This window comes from Echinops telfairi, unplaced genomic scaffold (assembly GCF_000313985.2).
Source record: "Echinops telfairi isolate 266 unplaced genomic scaffold, ASM31398v2 ScPeMD7_70;HRSCAF=299, whole genome shotgun sequence".
Classification (NCBI taxonomy): domain Eukaryota; kingdom Metazoa; phylum Chordata; class Mammalia; order Afrosoricida; family Tenrecidae; genus Echinops; species Echinops telfairi.
The window spans coordinates 27,256,629-27,273,491 of NW_022103968.1; the positions used below are offsets into that span (position 1 = coordinate 27,256,629).

At 51.9% G+C, this 16,863-nt stretch overlaps 1 protein-coding gene across 2 annotated transcripts in view; it reads right to left on the bottom strand.

The window, feature by feature from the left end:
• Positions 1-6,827: 6,827 nt before the first annotated feature.
• Positions 6,828-16,863, bottom strand: part of BTRC (beta-transducin repeat containing E3 ubiquitin protein ligase) — a 141,680-nt gene continuing 131,644 nt past the window's right edge. For both annotated transcript variants that reach the window (XM_045291207.1, XM_045291206.1), the window contains exons 11-12: positions 13,116-13,308; positions 6,828-11,500 (exon numbers count right to left, since the gene is read on the bottom strand). In XM_045291207.1, the coding sequence (XP_045147142.1) occupies positions 13,147-13,308 (162 nt within the window). In that variant the 3' untranslated portion in view covers positions 6,828-11,500; positions 13,116-13,146. The remainder of the gene's footprint in view (positions 11,501-13,115; positions 13,309-16,863) is intronic.

The window sequence follows — 16,863 nt, forward strand, 5'->3', positions numbered from 1 at the left end:
GCTCTGGGTGTGGCTGAGTCGGTTCTGTGAAACAGAACAAAGCATCGCCGGCCCCGCACCGTCTTCATGAGGCTTAGTAGGCCAAGCTTGCTCTGGTGGGGATTAAACGGGAGGATGGAAAGGGCAAGCCCAGTGCCCAGCACACAGTAAACCCTCTGTGGGCTCTCAGATTATCTTCTGTTTTGTCCTTCCCTCACAGGTTGTGAGTCAGCAAACCCTAAAGTTAGAGTTCAGTACTAAGAAGGGTGAATCTTCCCCAAGGCGAGCAGAACCCAGAGTGTGAACCCCCAATGCCTTCCTCTCTGCCCTCCAGAGTGTAGCCTGAGGGGGCTAACCGGTTTACTCCTGGTCCCACTCATGCGCTAAGCATAAGTTGATTTGCAGCAAGAATAATTCCAGAAAGGCTCTGGAAAGAACTTCCTGCCTAGAGGAAATGTGGGACAACTTGGAGTAGGGATGCTGTTGTTAGCCAAGGGGGAGCCTAGAAGGGACAGGCGATCCCGTCTGTCCTTATGCCTTCTGGGTTGAGCCAGGGTGTGGATGATACGGGGCTCCATTAGCCCGTATTAGGGAGAGCCCCCCCCCCAATCGTTGGTTTCTGTTGGATACATATTAGGTGCTCGATAAATCTGTTGGCTGAATTGAAGACAGGGCTTGTGAGGCTCTTCCTAGTCCCTTTTAGAATGGCCACCGGTCACTGAGGGTCCAGAAGCCATCTTACGTCCTCCTTCTAGGTCCCCCTCCTCTCCCCTCCAGCCCCCCAAATTCCCCTTCTCCCCTAGCTTTTCCCTCCTGGGCTGATGAAAAGAGGTGGGGGAAGGTCCCCTGGCAGAGCAGGGCTCGCTTGTTCCTTGTAAATGAAGACCATAATTAACATTAAATTAAGGTAATACAAATGAAGGCTACATAGAGGCTGACAAGATGAGCGTTTGGGGAGGCAGTGGGGAGAAGTGATTCATATTTTTAATTTACTGTACGGATGGGCCATGTGGCTGGGGAGCGGGCGGCTCGAGTGGAGGGGGTGTCGCCCCGCGATGTTTGCTGGGCTCTGAGCAAGCACACAATGACTATTAAACTCAACTGTCCATATAATGGGACAGATTCGACACAACACCCACCAGAGCACCAGGAGACTGGCCAGCCAGGCTATAAATCCCGCCACACACGCTCGCTGCCCACCTGCCTGCCCAGCCCAGACTAACCGGGACCTGGGGCAGATGGGCAGTCCCCAAGGGGCTGACAGGGCCTTGGACCCAGGGGACCAGAGAGTTTGAGCTCCTTGCTCCACTGCACTCAGAGATGAGGGGCACTAAGGATCAGGTCTGGACATGGGGGTTGGGGGGCCGCTGAACCCATTTTGACACAGTGCCCCAGGGCTAGGACACGGCTGGAGCTCCCTGACCTCATGTGCTGTCCCCTCCAGAAAACACTGGGGACCCTTCCCCAAGAGGGGAGCTAGTTGTCATAGTCATTGCCACCATCCCCCTCATCACGGCTCCCATATATGGAGGGCCTACTATGCCCCCAGCCCCACTCTGCCACTCACTCGTTTTACCCGATGGGAGACGGAAGCTGAGAGCCAGACAGAGAGGATGGGGTCACAGAGCTTGGAAGTGCCCACTGGCCCTCAGGTAAACCCATGTGTGTCTGGAGGTGGGGGAAACCCCCCATCCTATACTCCACACATTGGCCAGCACGCTGCTGGGCAGTCTCACCTGCTTGGCCCTGTACAGACCAGGAGCTTTCTGGGGGGATGAGGTGGTGGTGGTGGTGGTGGTGGTGGTGGTGGTGGTGTGTGTGTGTACGGGCACCCCCTGACCTTGCTCCAACCAGGAGAAGTGCCAACAAATGCCAAGCAGGGGGAGGGATCCTGGCTTACTCACTCTGCACACAGAGCCGAAAGATGCTTGTCCCTGGGATGAGAGACTCAAGCGTAATTTAGGTTTTGATATTATAAAAGTCTCGCTGCTCTAAAACAGCGGGGCACTCGGTGCCTCATTAATAAAGGATAAACTCGGAGTCTATTTACAAGGCGCTTTTTGGGGTTATTTACTCTCCAATATACATATGTAATGTTGCGCATACTTACCGCTAGGTACGGCTCATCCTGCCAGCCCAAGGCCTCCCAGTCACCCTGGGGAGGGGGTCCCTGGGATCTAGGGGGCTCTGTGGGAAATGACAGTCCACAGAGGGACCGGAGTCACCAAATTTTACAGCTGGAGGGTAGCAAGGGCAGGAGGCCTTCCTCAGCTGCCTCCTCACCCACCTCCGGCCCTACCTAAAGCCCAACCCTGCTCTCAGACAAGGTCTGTGCCCAACTTCCCTGTGGGGCCTCTAAGGCTCTTCCCCCTGTAGCCCCTGCTGGGGAAGAGGACCTACAGCCTCTACCAGGAAGGCAGCCCAAGGGAGCAGCAGGCCTACCCTGGGCAACACTGACCCTACTCCACCTTGTCCCAGCCCTGTGGTGCTCATCACTGTGGGGCGGCAGTGCCGAGAGCCCAGTCAAGCTGAGGCCCCATAGCTGCCCCGTCCTCACCCACAGCCTCTGTCCGCTGCACCTGGGCACTTGGCTCACAGTGTTTCAGCGACTCCTCTGAGGCAGGGTCCTGAGTAGCCCCATTTCATTGCTGCATCCTGCAGCTAGTAATTGCCATCCTGGGATTTCAAACCAGATTTGGGTTTGTGTCCGACCTCCTCTTGGCCCCCATCCTCCTTACGCTCTTGGGTCTTCACTGATCTGCTGACCCCTTGATTCCACTGAGGAGCCTGCCACCCAGGAGCTGATTTTGTCTGTCCCCACGTCCCACCCACCACCACAAGCAGAGGGTGAGGGTGAATGCAGGTGTGTGGGGATGGACACCCCATCTTGGACAGAACTTATTGAGATGGGGCCACCCACACTTGAACCCCAAAGTTGTGAGGTTCCTGTGGCTGAGGGGTATGGATCCCAGAGGCAGGCCTGGACTGGTCCTGGGGTGGGACTGCTGACCTATGGGGGGGGGCAGGGCGGGGGCGTATGGGGAGGATGGGGCGGGGAGGGGGCAATGTGGCACTATTTCTAGGCTGGCCAGTTTGGACCAAGTAGACCTCTGGTAGCTACCAAGAGGTTTACAGCCTTTTGGAGAGGTACATGGGGTGTAACCAGCCCTTTGGGGGCTCCCTGGGGTCTAGCAGGGCATACTCATCCTGGGGGTAGAGCGGATGCTGCTTTGGGCTTACAGGTAGGGGTGGTTGGGGAAAAGAGCAGGTCCAGTGCCAGGGGCACTGACCCAGAGGTGCTGGACAGAGGGAGGAGAGACCACAGGAGGATCCATCCATCATTGTTGGTGAACAATGAGCCGTCACCACCTAATTAAAGATGTAATTACAGCAAATATTTCCTGGGCTGAGAATGAATGACGAATGGCAGGAAGGGACCTTGTCACCAGCAGCCAGGACATACTGGTCCCTAAAGGCCCCCTCTCTAAGCTAGGAAACCCTCCTCTCCAACACCAACGGCCCCCAGCTGCTTACCGGTGCCCTAGTACCTCCAGAGAGGAAGTCAATGGCTGAGGCTGGAGCGGGGGCTGGGCCTTGTGATGATGTGGAGGAGGAAGGCTGAGCACTGGGGCAAAGGGATGGAGGGGTTGGTCTCAGACTGCGAAGTCAGGTCAGGCAGCAGTGCCTGGGAGAAGGCCACTGCTCTGCAGGGTGGGTCCTGGGCCAGGCTGTGGCGGTTCGATCCCCTAAAGCACTGAGAGAGGCCATAGTGGCTTGTGGGTCTGGCCCAGGCTTCAGGGGCCAAGAGGCACTTACTTGTCCTTCTTGGGGTTAGAGTGCAGGACAGGGACTGGACACAGGGAGGGGGTGATTAGTCAGGATTCTGTACCCCCTTTAGCAGGCGCCACACACAGCAAAGGCATGGTTGTCCCCAAGGAGGCCTACGACACCAGGTACCTTTCCCCAAGATTCCCTGGGAATCTGGCACTTGTATGCCTCAGCCTGTGTGCCCCCCAGACACTGGGAAGAGGGAGCCCTGAGCTCAGAGCCAGGGTTGCTCCGAGGCCAGCCTGAGCGCTGCCACCCTAGGGGAGGGGGCGGGTGCACCAAGGCCCTTGTGCTCAGTGGCCTCAGTCTCTTGGCCCCACCTGCTCTAGTGGCCCCTGTCCTTCTGGGTGGGGTGTGTGGCTTGACCCCAGGAGAGAGCTGGGTGGGGGACCACAAGGAGCCTGGGCAGGCAGGCCGAGGGGGAGAGGGGCAGACACTGACAGCAGAACAAATGCTTGTAATTTTATAACCAATCTCAGCGTGTCCGTGGGGGGCCATTTGTGCCTCCACTCAGGACCAATCAGCCTGACAGAGCTATGAGTCTGCCTGAGTGAATGTGAGCGGCTCCTCCCCACCCCCCTCACTGCAATCTCATTACCACCCAGCCCAGGACCAGCCCAAGCAGGGACTGCAGGGAAGGGGACCGGGCCCATCCATAGCAGCACAGCGCTGGACTGGAGGGCGTAAGCCAGTGGGGCAGAGTGGGAGGACGTGAGGGACCCAGCAGTCCAGAGGGATGGGAAGCAGGGAGACCACACACCACGAAGGCCCCGCTGGGTGGTCAGGATCCACAAAGAGGGCACACGCCCTGCCCTCAAGAGGCTTGCAGCCTGCTGGAGCAGCTGGCAAGATGATGGGTGGCTGGGTGGCTGGGAAGGCGGTGATAGAGGACTGAGGACCAGAGGGCTGAGGACCAACCTGGCCAGCGCTGAGGGGCAGTCTCAGAGGCTGCTTGGCACTGGGCTGGGGGCTAGGAGGGCATAGAGGGAGGAAGGTGAGACCTGAAAAAGTGCAGGAATGCATGAGCCGCCAAGGTGGAGGGCACCCATGGGGGAGCGTGAGGAGGGCGTTGGGGGAGGGGGCGGCCGGCCAGTGGTGGACATTAAAGGGCGGCCTTGCTGGATATCTGGCTCTGGGGATGGCTGTGTGCCCATTAGTCTCTCTAATTGTCAAAAATCTAATTTAGTGTCTGGAGCCTGGGCCGGCCTCGGGTTAAATGGAGAGAGGCAGGCCCAGCCATCCATCTGCCCTCCCAGGCTGGGCTGGTGCTAACTCTGCAGTTAAGTAAGGGGCGAGGAGGGCAGCTGGGAGGGTGACCCAGCTCTCCTCTCTGGCTGGGGAAGGGGACTCGCCTGGGGCTCACCCCTCCCCGCTCCCCCAGGGGTGGTAGGGTGCTCCAAGGGTTTGAGTCTCTCTGCAGTTCCCCAGGTTGGCCTCAGGAAGCCAACCCTCCACCCACCTCCACCTGGAAGCACCCCGAGTTCTTGAGGAGTCCTTCCCACAGGGATTGGGGGCAGTCTGTGAGTGGTAGGAAGTTTCATTCACTAGGCAGCATCTTGAATCTTTGTTGAGGAAGGGGCATGGTGCTTCGGATCATGTGACCAAAGTGGCTGTCATCAGATTTGCCAGGTGACTGTCAGAGATGGCTTAGGTGGTGGGGACATTTATATCAGATGCTTGGAGGGAAACCGGCCACTCCCCAAGGGGGGACAGAACCTCTTCTGCCCATCACAGCCCTTCCCCTCCAGGGCCCAGACCCCAAAAGAGGTGCAGAGATCTGGGCAGCTCCTAGGGGTTGTGCTCATGCCACCAGAGGCTGGGGGCTGGGGAGGGCTCTAGACCTGGGCTTGGTAATGACCTAACTCCCCTCAGAGCTGCTAATTGAAAACAAGGGGTGTGGTAGGCGCAGCGGGAGAAGCTGGGGGAGGGGGAGGGTTCCCTGAGAGGCTCTGCTTCAGAGGGGGGAGGAAAACAATTTCTCCTGGCTTCAGCTCCATCTCACCAGGCACCCACCCGGCCTCTCCTGCTGCTAACGAAGTGCCTTTAATTAGCATCCTAATAAAACGCTCTTAATTGGCAAGAGCCAATCAGGAAGAAGAGGGGTCTCCTCCCCTTAGTCATTGCTGATGGTGGCACAGCTATAGGTTTAATGGGATCAGGATCCCAGGCCCAGCCTGGGAGTAGGAAGTTGACTTCAGGGTGAGCGTGTCCTTGGGCATCACCCTTGCTGGGCAAAGGGCTCCGTACTGGATGAGGGGATTCCCAAATCCCTAGACTCTCGGTCTGGTCTCTGCTCAGTTCTGGCTGGGGAGCCTGGCAGGTGGCTGTCCCAGTCCCCTCTCCCTCGGGTGTGGCCCATCTTTGTTGTAAAGGAATGTACTTCAGTGTGGTCTTGGGCAATGTGGGCCCCTGCTCTTGCTTCTGTTTCCTTTGGGAAAATACTGAGGGCACACTATGCTCAGACAGTCTTCCTTCTGGTTCTGGATCCACAGTTCAGTATTGGGCAGTCTGATGCCCTGGGGTCTCCCTTCAGTGAAGAGTCTGACCAGTCTGAGGATGGGTTAACTGACACACTGGGAGGGGACAGAAGGGAAGATGGCGTTACGCTCACTGCCTATGCCTTGTCCCTCAGCTTGGTGGGTTTGGACTAAGGATGGGGTGGGGAGATGCACTGAGGAGCAGGTCCGATGGTGGAGTCTCTGGACATGACCCCCAAATGTGAGTGCACCTGTTTATAAACAGGTCAGGTGCTAGGGACCCTGCTGGTCTTCAGACCATCCTGCCTGGCCTTCTTTCACAGTGGCATCGCCATGTCAATGTACCCGGAAAGCATCAGATCTGTGTGTGCTCCTGCTGCACAGCGGCCCTGCCCTGCAGGACCAGACTTCCGAGGCTGTCTCCTTACCCAGAGCACACCACCCGCCTGCCCTTCCTCTGGCGGATTGCTGTTGCACACTCCATCCGTGTAGGTGCCTACAACACCCGTTCTCCCTGTGAAGTCGGGCAACGAGGCAAGACACTTAGAGAATTCAGTTTAATCTTCTATTTATAATTTAAGTTACTCTTCATTTTACTGAACAGTTAATAATAAAAAAACAAAACTACTATATTACCATGATTCTAGGCTGTGAACACATGGGTACATTGACTACACATCACATAACAGAATCACAAAAGTCAAAGCAGTCAGTACTTAAGGGTCTAGATAACAAAGAACTGAACACACCAGAAACCCTCTGGGAAGCTCCCCTTTGCTGCTGGCCCGTCCCCTGGCCAGACTCAAGCGAACAACTCCCGCAGCAGTTGGGCTGGGGCTTGAGCCAGCACTGACTCGGAAAGGTGTCAGTTTCCAGTACCCAGGGGTCTAATCCCTGTAGCAGGTCTTTTTCTCCAACGCCCCCAAAAGGAAAGGGTAGAAAGGGAGTTAATGTTTTATAATGCCATTTACTGGACTGATCCTCCACACACACGTACACACACACACACACACACACACATTCAAGAGCTAAGACAGCCCATTGGGTTGGTTGGAAAGTGTGTATTTCGGGTGTCACCTGCCTCCAGCACTTTTTACGGTATAGGCGCTCAACTTCCAACAGAAGGGGTTTCTAGCAATCACTGTATTAAGTTTCACCTTGAATCAGGTAGCCACAGTCACTTTTTTTTGTTTGTTTGTTTCTTTCCTCAACTTCAAGGGTTTTCAAGTCACAACCCACTGCAGGTAAAGATAAGTTTGATCTCCTCTAAACGCTGGCTCTCTCTCCAGCACTGATTACGGCGAGACTGTGCTGTGGGCAAACCAAGGGGCCCTGGAAACAGTGACCAGTGGTGTGGGAGGAGCCCAGGGCGACCCCTGCCAGGATCTCGGGGTGGGCTTGTTGGGGTGAGCATTACTCTAGTGGGGAAAGAGGAAGGCGAGGAGAAGCAAGGGCACCTTCCGCACAGTCTGCTGAACTCAAACGATGGATAAGGAGAGGGAGGAGTCAACCTGACGACCAGAGAAGATGGTGGTCACAGGGGTGCCACTGTTCACCTCGAAGCACCTTGGACTCCTTTCAAACCAAGCCTGCAGTCTCAGCCTATCTCTGCGGGCCCTCACTACTCAGGTTTGAATGGCTCCCAGTGGGGGCAAGGAACGTGTTACCATCTAAGGCAAATGAAGATGCTAAAGAAGGCCAAAATTCCAACGTGCCTCATCTAATTCTAGTAAAGGGAAATGTCATCATTTCCAGTAGTCCTGACCTGCCCTCCTCCTGAGCCCTTTGTCCTGTGCACAGTCACATGCTAAACACAGGAGCACCCCAAGCACAGTAGTGCAGACACTAGGCACCCGGAGTCAGCAGGAAGCGAGCACGGCACTTCTCCTCTTTAGCTTTTGATTGTGCAGAAGACAATGAAGAGGGCTTTTCTTCCTCAGGCAGAGCAAAACAAAACCCAGCAAAACCCTGGAATGACTTCCAGTCTTGGCGCCTTTCCAGTTCAAAAACAGGTTCACAGTTACAATATCCAGCCTTGAGTGCCCCACTCTGATGTTAGGAGTCACCAGAAGGAATTTTGCCAAGGAACAAATGAAGATGGCTCCCTATTCACCATTCCCATCCACTTTCCAATTGCATCTCAGGAAGCAGGAGGATGTTCTTAGTAGTGCAGAGCAGCACATGCAGCAAAGCCTGCTGGGCTAGTTTTGTCTGAGCAGCTTCAGTATGGCCGTGAGGGGGACAGGTGCATGCATGTCACCTGCCTGGGGGAGGAGGGGTTCTTGGCCCTACACAGGACAGCAGACTTCAGTGAGCACGATGAACCTACGATGGCAACTGCTCATCGTGGAGCCAAGGACACATTGGCTCCCTGCCACTCCTTTAGATGAGTCGGGACTTTCTTTGTTCCTCTTTTCTTTTTTAAAAGGTCAAACTTTACATTTATTCTAGCCCAGTTGGGGATTAGTGATAATCAATTCCCACTGAAATCATGCAGAGCTGGTAAGTGGGGTTTTCTTTCTCTGGAAATGAACTTTTCTACTTACCTGATTATTTCTTCTACAATGAACTGGTAAATGACCCTCCGAGCTGAGATGCGCGAACAGTTCAAGTTTTTCAGACCACTTAACTTCATCCCCAGCTCCATGAGCAGCAGAGAGGACGACTTGTAGAATGTCCTCAACTGAGCTGGTGGCTCTGGATCTGCCAGGGCCACCCTCCAACTCAGTTTCAAGGTGCTGGCCAAGCTTCCCAACAGTCTGAGACAGAGCACACCTTCGGCTGGAGCGAGATGAGAGAGCCACCCCCCGGGTGCCAGTGAAAACCCAATGGCCCCCACGGGGAAACAGCAGCATGCGTCACTGAAGGGCCAGTAGAGTTATGGCTATTGGACAAAATTTTGAAACAGCTATAAATCCATGCCTCTGTCATGTTAGATCTCAGCGCTTCTCAGGGCTGACAGCCCCTTGCCACCATCGGTACAAACATCTTTAATGAATTAAAAGAGCTATTAGTAGTCAACTGGGTAGATAAGGAACCCTGATAGTGGCTGGAGCATTTGGGCAGTTCTATTTAGAATGCATTTCCCAGGCAAACATGTGTCATTACTTGGGGAAATATTTGATGAATATAACCTGGAACAAAAAGCTGCAAAATACTCAGACAGCAGTAAAGGAAAAACACACACATATCACATCTGCTCTCTCTGTAGTCACATTTGAGTCTGGGTACAAAGAGAAAACCTTTGTGCACATCAGCTGGCAGTGACCAGACCTTTCCCCTCCCCTCCCCTCCCCTCTGCCTAATTAAGGTGACCTGACTTTGTGGCCGCCTGCAAGTGGCTCCCATTCTGTGGTTTTCATAGCAGCTGATTAAACAGGGGTTCCATTTACTCAACTGCTTCAATTAGGAATGGAAGCAGTGGGCTTGGCTACCCCTTCCAAGGGCTACATGGGACTGTGCTGTGGCCTGGGGGCCTCAGATGGGCGGGCCCAGGCCACAGAAGATGGCTCTTGGAGGGGCCCCTCCATGCCCTGGGAAACAAGCTGCTTCCCCTGCCGAGAGACCACCCTGGGCATACAGGTTGGGGGGTGGGGTAGAGTGTGGGTGAGAAAGAGGGCAAATGTGCCCTGCACATGAAGCCTGCTGCCTTCTAAATGGCCATGCCTCCTTGGCCAGGGCCGAGTTCCACTCGTTGATGATGTCCACCAAGTGCAGAGAAAGTGTTATCAGTGGGGGGTAGGGACCAAAAATAAGGCCAGGAAGAGGGAGAGAAGGAAAGAGAAGGCAGTTTCTGCCCCCTTGATAAACCCTGTATACCAAGCCTCGCCCTGATCCTCTCTCTGGCACCTTCGCGCTTTTGTAAAGACAGGTCTGGGAACAAGCGGAAGGAAGGCTCTGCAGAGCAAGGTGGCGATGGCTAGATGGATTTTTGAGAGATGCTATTTTCTCACCTAAGTGAAAACCACCAGCTTTCACCCGTGACCATCTCTAAAGCGGGGTCTGAAGAAGATGCTGGCGCTTGGCTGCTCACAGGCCCTGATGAGGAACTCCGAGTCAGGCCCATTATGCAAAATGCACCGAGGGAGCGCCTGGCCAGCTCAAACCTCTCTGTAGGCTGAGCCTCACCCATGATTTAAGATGACGTACAATGCTTTTTATTACACATCTAATTGTTAATGAGAGGAAATGCAATCAGCAGCTCCTTTCCCCACTCTACATGGAATCCAGTAGACTGCTGAGTCCAGAAAAGACACTGCCACCGATGGAGCCCAGCACATTTCTAACCCCCTCCAAACAGGGAGGGGAGTGGGGGTGGGGGTGGCGATGGTGGTGCTGGTTTACAAGAGAAAAGAGTTACGAAGATGAGAATACCGTGTCCAAGGATCCATTGTGGCCGGACTTGAAATCTTGAGACAACAGCGTTGAACTCTTCCAGGTGTTGCATGTTCTAGCTGGTCCGTCTCATGCTAACCTGGGACATTCTCGTCACATACTCTGAGTGGAGCAGAGCAGCAGGATGGAGGAAGGAGGGAGGCAGGGAGGGAGAAGAGGAGCAGAGAAGGATACAGAGAAAGAAGGAAAGCAGCCCAGGTCTTCAGTGTGCCCATTCTGTTTTTCTCGCTTTCTCTCTTGCCCCGAAGCCAAGACAGAGCGAGCTCTGTCTTCTAAGTGTGGTGAGGCTAGGCTGGACAGGGTTGGGCTGATCTTGCCAGGTGCTGAACACTCCTGTAGTTGACAAGGAGACACTGGGGACTGGCTGGCTCGAAGCTGTGTCCCCGTTTCTTTCTCCCCACTTCTGTCTCCTTCCTGGAGAAGTGGGCCTCTCCTAGTAGGCTATATGAGGAAACTAGTCTTCTGCTTACTAGCAAAGCAAGAGAGATTCTGGCAAAACACTAAATATATTTATAGGTCATCTTTGTCTGGAACCAAATGAAGGGGAAAAAAACAAAAAGAAAAACAAAACAGGTGCAGCGGGGAGAGGAGGGGCGGAAGGCGAGGTTGATAAGGTCCACTCATTCACGAAAGATGAAGACAACTTCTGACAGCAGCCCGGATGCAGTCAGCTGTGTGGAGCAGACGTCCTGGCCGACTGCAGACCAACTGTGTCCCAACAGGAGGCTCCGAGCTCGTCCGGGAAAACTGAGTCGGAGTCTGTAGGTTGGTGCTCATCTGGGCACTGGCAGATACATCAAATACTGCAACTTTCATGAGTCCTGGGTGGAAACAGAGCAAACAGCCATCAGCCCCTGTATTTACTGGCTCTAAGAAGAGGAGAGCAGGGACGTAGCTGTCCCCTGTGAGAAAGACTCAGAGTGCTGCCCATGCCACACGGGAGTTTTTGCCAAAGGCTACCTGTGTTTGGGGACTCCTGCAGAAGGCTGGCCTCCCCAGGAACTCAGGGTCCTGGGGTTCAAGCAGAGTGGACCTGCAGTCTGGAGAGGAAGACTGGCATGCCTGCAAGCTTGCACAGGAGGTAGGGGGGGGCTCCCAACAATGGAGGGCAGGCGGGGGGCAGAGGCTCTGGCTCTCAGTGGCACCATACATACACAGGCATGGGGGAGGCAGTGAGGTGGGCCTGGCTAGCTAAGGGCACCCGTATGTGGACTGGGGCAGGTCTGACTGTGGCTGTGCTGCATTATCAGCTCTCCTGGGGCCTCACAGGCCGCTGTGGAGATGGAGGCTGGAGATGCAGCTTGGAGCCTGAGGAGAGGGCAGTACTGGAGACATAAATTTGGAATCCTTGAAAGTGGCTAAGAAGTCCCAGAAGGAGGAAATAAACCACCACAGACCACTAGGAGCTATGTTCTTGGGTAGAAGGGAGATAACAGCTAGCCAGGAAGAATATTAAAAAATGGTAAAAATACCTCAGGAGGCCATGGAAGAGGGGACAGGTGCATGTCAATTATATCATTAATAATAATGACCACTTTTTACTGAGGGCAGGTTATGGGCACGCCACTGTGCGGAGTACCAGGGACTTGAAGTCTGTTATCTGAATACTCTGAGTTAAGTACTATGACCCTCATTATACTAATCAGGAACCAAAGGCTTTGGGAAGTTCCTTGCCCAATGTCACACAGCTTGGCTTCTCCCCTCAGCCTGTCCTCTAGGTCACTTCCTCCCTCTCTCTGCTCACATGGTATGCACTAATGTGAGCCTGGCTGGGCACAGAAGGAGCACTGCAAAAACAAGTGCATAAGTGAGCAGTGAATGTGAACTTAGCCACCTGCCTGAGAGGCATGTCCCTACCAGTGGTGCGGTTTTCTCCAACTTGTGATAACGTGCTTGAGCTGGTGAGGCCTGGCCCCAGGGGTAGTCTGAGTAGACTGCAAGACAAGACGAAGATGGTCCAGCCTGGCTGCAGAGCTGAGGAGGAGAGGCACAGAGCTCTCACCAACTGCCAGAGGCTTTCACTTCTAAGGGCAAAAAAATGAGGGTTTCCCTTTTAGAATGGGGTGGGGAGTGGGAGAATAAAAAAGCTAGCTTTTAGAATTAAATGATACCAACAAGGCAGACTGCACACTCTCGGTATGATCGTTCCCCAGGAGATCATCTCACGTTGTTTTTCTAACAACTCTTCTTAGCTAAAGCTGGTATTACTTGTTCCATTCGACATGAGGAACCCAGAGTCATCAGGGATGGAGGATGGCTGCTCCCTTGATGAAAGGCAGTGCCCAATGTGGCATTCCCAGTGTCTTCATGCTGCCCTCTCCCTTCTCTGGATTTGCTGAGGCAACGAGCCTGCAAGGGCTTCCTGAACCAGCAGCACCTCACAGCCAATGGCCTACCTCCCACCTGCAGTGCGGTGTACCCATGTCTTTTTCATACCTGGGCAAGTATGAGGTCAGTGTATGATCATTTATCTGGAGATGTAGGTGTACGTTCGAGAAGGGGAACGAGGGGGTTCCGCTTGGGCAGCTGGATCGTTTAGGAAGTCCCAGATAAGGATTGTATCATCATGGGAACTACTGACGATCTGGAACTCATCAAACTGGAGTCGGAAAACTCTTCCAGAATGCTCCTAAAGAAGCAGACACAACATTTCACATACTGACTCCTGCTTGTAAGACCTTTCCTCAAGAGCCTAGGCCTTTCCTTATAAGAAAGCAGGGCTCATGTTTTCAGCATGCTATTACTTGATTGTTTTCACATTGGAAGCAATAGGCAGAATGCCGTAAGAGGGGAAGAAGTCGAACTATTTAAATCCAAAAGGAATCTCTGTGTGCTGAGAATAACTGAGTTGGGTGTTTTCATGTAGTGTAACATATCTGAGATGTACCTATGCCATGTGCACTTTTGATCACCGAGTAGTATTCAGTTGTACGGATTTACCATTGTTGTTTACTCATTCACTAGGAAGTAGACATTAACATTCTTTCCAGTTTTTAGCAATTATGAATAGAGTGGCAAACAGTTTATACTGATCTCTGTGTGACCCAGGTTTTAATTCCTAGGAGTGGGACTCAAACAAAAACAAAAATCAAACAAACAACTAAAACATCGAAATCCTAGGAGTGCAATTGCTAGCTCATATGGCAAATGTCTTTTTAACTTGCTAAGAGACTGCCAAACTATTTTCTGTAGTGGTTGAACTGCCAAACTATTTTCTGTAGTGGTTGAACTGCTTTTGTCTTCTTACCTCGATGGATGTGAAGGGTCTAGCTGAATTTCCAGTTTACAAATGTTTTGTCATTCTCAAAGTAGCATCCTTTGGGGAATGATCAGTGATGCTGCACATCTTTTCATATGCTCATTTACCACAAGGAGGCCTGGTGGTTACGCGTTGGGCTGCGATGGGTATGGTCGGCAGCTCGAAACCACCAGCGGCTCTGAGGGAGAAAGACTAGACTTCCGACGCCTGTAAATAGTGACAGCTTCGGAAACCCACACACGGGGTTGACTTGCTATTTATGATCCGGAACTTTTCCTCAAATCTTTCATTCATGTTTTCATTGTCATTATTTTTATAAAACAGTCTGTTAATTTCTACTTCTACCCCAGTTTCATCCTTTCTAAATGTAAAACAGTTCATGGGGCTGCTTTAAAATGTCCAAGGTGAGGCCACTTCACTTGGGCAACCCCACAGCTTTACCCTAGTCTTCAGTGGCCTATTGTGGCCTGCCCTGTGCTTATGCTACTGGAAGCTCCCCCCTGAAACGTTTCCTCCTGGTCCTCACGAAGCGTGCTTCAGGGTCTTGTGCATTTGCTGTTCCTCAGCTGGGAACACTCTGCCTTCAGAGAACTGAATGGCTTGGCTTTCATCTACGCAGACATCATCCACCAGACGACCTTTCTGACTGCGTTCTATGAATAGAGCATCCCACCACCCTCCAGGCCTGTAGGCCCAATGGTTCTTTGTAGAACTCAGTGCCTTGACACACTAACTTTTATTTTATTATTTCAAACTTACAGAAAAGTTACACGAAGAGTAAAAAAGAACTACAGAACCATCACTCGGGTTCCCCAATTGTTAACATTTTATATTTACCTTATTATTCCTTTTCTTTCGTTCTACACACAAACACACATAGCTTTTGTTTTCCTGAATGAACTGAGAGTAAGGCCCAACAAGGAGGCACATTACTTCTGCATGTTTCTGTGTGCACATTCCAAAAGACAAGAATATGCCTACATAGCCATCACACCCAACCAAAGCCAAGAAATCCACATGAATCCACTGACCTGGTGGCTAGGGCCAGAATGGATTGGGTGGCAGCAGGTTTGATGTTGAGTTTTTGTAGTGTTAATGCAGGTGGAAGCTTAGCCTCATCCCAAATATCTTTTCATGCCAATGTAGACACACATAGACCCTTGGTCACTGAAGAACTTAATTCTTAACTCAATAAAGCTTTGTTAGGCGTCTTGATGGAGTACAAAAGACAGTATGTACTACTCTCTCTTAACTAAAAGCACATAGGACAAACTCTAAGAAGGGATTATTCAGTCATGAGACAAAAATCAGTGCAGGATTATGATCTTTGACAGCAGAGAGACAAATGAGGGGGTTCTTTAGAAAAAGAACTCCAAAAACCTATGCAAAAACCTCCTTGAATCTTTGCTAAATATTAAGATGTACTCACGAAGACAGAAACTCCATGAGTTAAGGCAAAAAGGAAATAGGGAGATGTAAAAGGCTTGTAAGAACTCACGTAGGGATGGAAATAACTTAGTGTTCTCATAAGCCAAGAGGGAGTCTGAGGGGCTGGCCCCAATCCCAACTATGTGAACAGTGCTCCCTGCCCGCAGAAGAATACACTTCAGAGGACAGCACTGAAGCTACAGCTCAGGGAGAGGGGCATGTCTGATCAGAAGCACACAGGAGCAAATGAAGGGAGAGGAAGAGAGAGTGGAGCACATCCTGGCCCACCAAGCCTCTATGACAATATTCCTGCTCAGAGCAGCCAATGCAAAGAGGACCACAGGGCAGTCCCCACCATGAGACACAACATCCCTCACTGACCCATAGCACTACGGGGGACAACACTGGAGACACAGTGTGGGAATTGCACCCGATCTGACTCCACCACACTGGGGGAAACACTAAGGGCGTGGAACAGAACAGCAAGGGGAGCAAAGCAATGAATTCCCTAGGGAATGCCAAAAATAGACATTGAGGCCAGGGTGTGGACTCGACCGGAAAATACTCCTAAAAGGTAAACAAACAGACCTTGAACTATTTACAGGCTTTTCTGTCATTGTTTTGTTTCCGTTTGTTACTTTATTTTGCTCTGTCTTGTTTTTATGTGTATTATTGTCTCTGTGTGTCTATCTAGATAAGATAGGTAGGATAAACAATCCAGAGGAGAAAACAAAGGGACAGACAGTTCAGGGGTGGGAAATGGGAGAGAAGGAGGGGGGATGGGGGTGGGGGTGGGAAGGAAGTGGGTGTTAACAAACCCAGAGACAAAGGAACAACAAGTGATCTAAAATTGATGGTGAGGAGAGTGTAGGATGCCTGCTAAGCTTTGGGGTGATGTAACTGAGAGGAATTACTGAAACCTGAATGAAGGCTGAGCATGATAGTGGGACATGAGGAAAGTAAAAGAAATAGAGGAAAGAGCTAGGAGGCAAAGGGCATTTATAGAGGTCTAAATAAAGGCATGTACATATGTAAATATATTTATATGTGAGGATCGGGAAATAGATCAATGTACATATATTTATAGGTTTAGTATTAAGGTAGCTGATGGAAATTGGACCTCCACTCAAGTACTCCCTCAATGCAAGAACACTTTGTTCTATTAAACTGACATTCCATGATGCTCACCTTCCCGACACAACCACTAAAGACAAAGCAGGTGAATAAGCAAATATGGTGAAGAAAGCTGATGGTGCCCAGCTATCAACAGATATAGTGTCTGCGGTCTTAAAAGCTTGAAGGTAAACAAGTGGGCATCTAGCTCAGAAGCAACAAAGCCCATATGGGAGAACACACCAGCCTGTGTGATCACGAGGTGCCGAAGGGATCAGTTATCAGGCATCAAAGAACAAAAAAAATCACATCATTGTGAATGAGGGGGAGTGTGGCATGGAGAGCCAAAGCCCATCTGTAGACAACTGGACCTCCCCTTAAGGA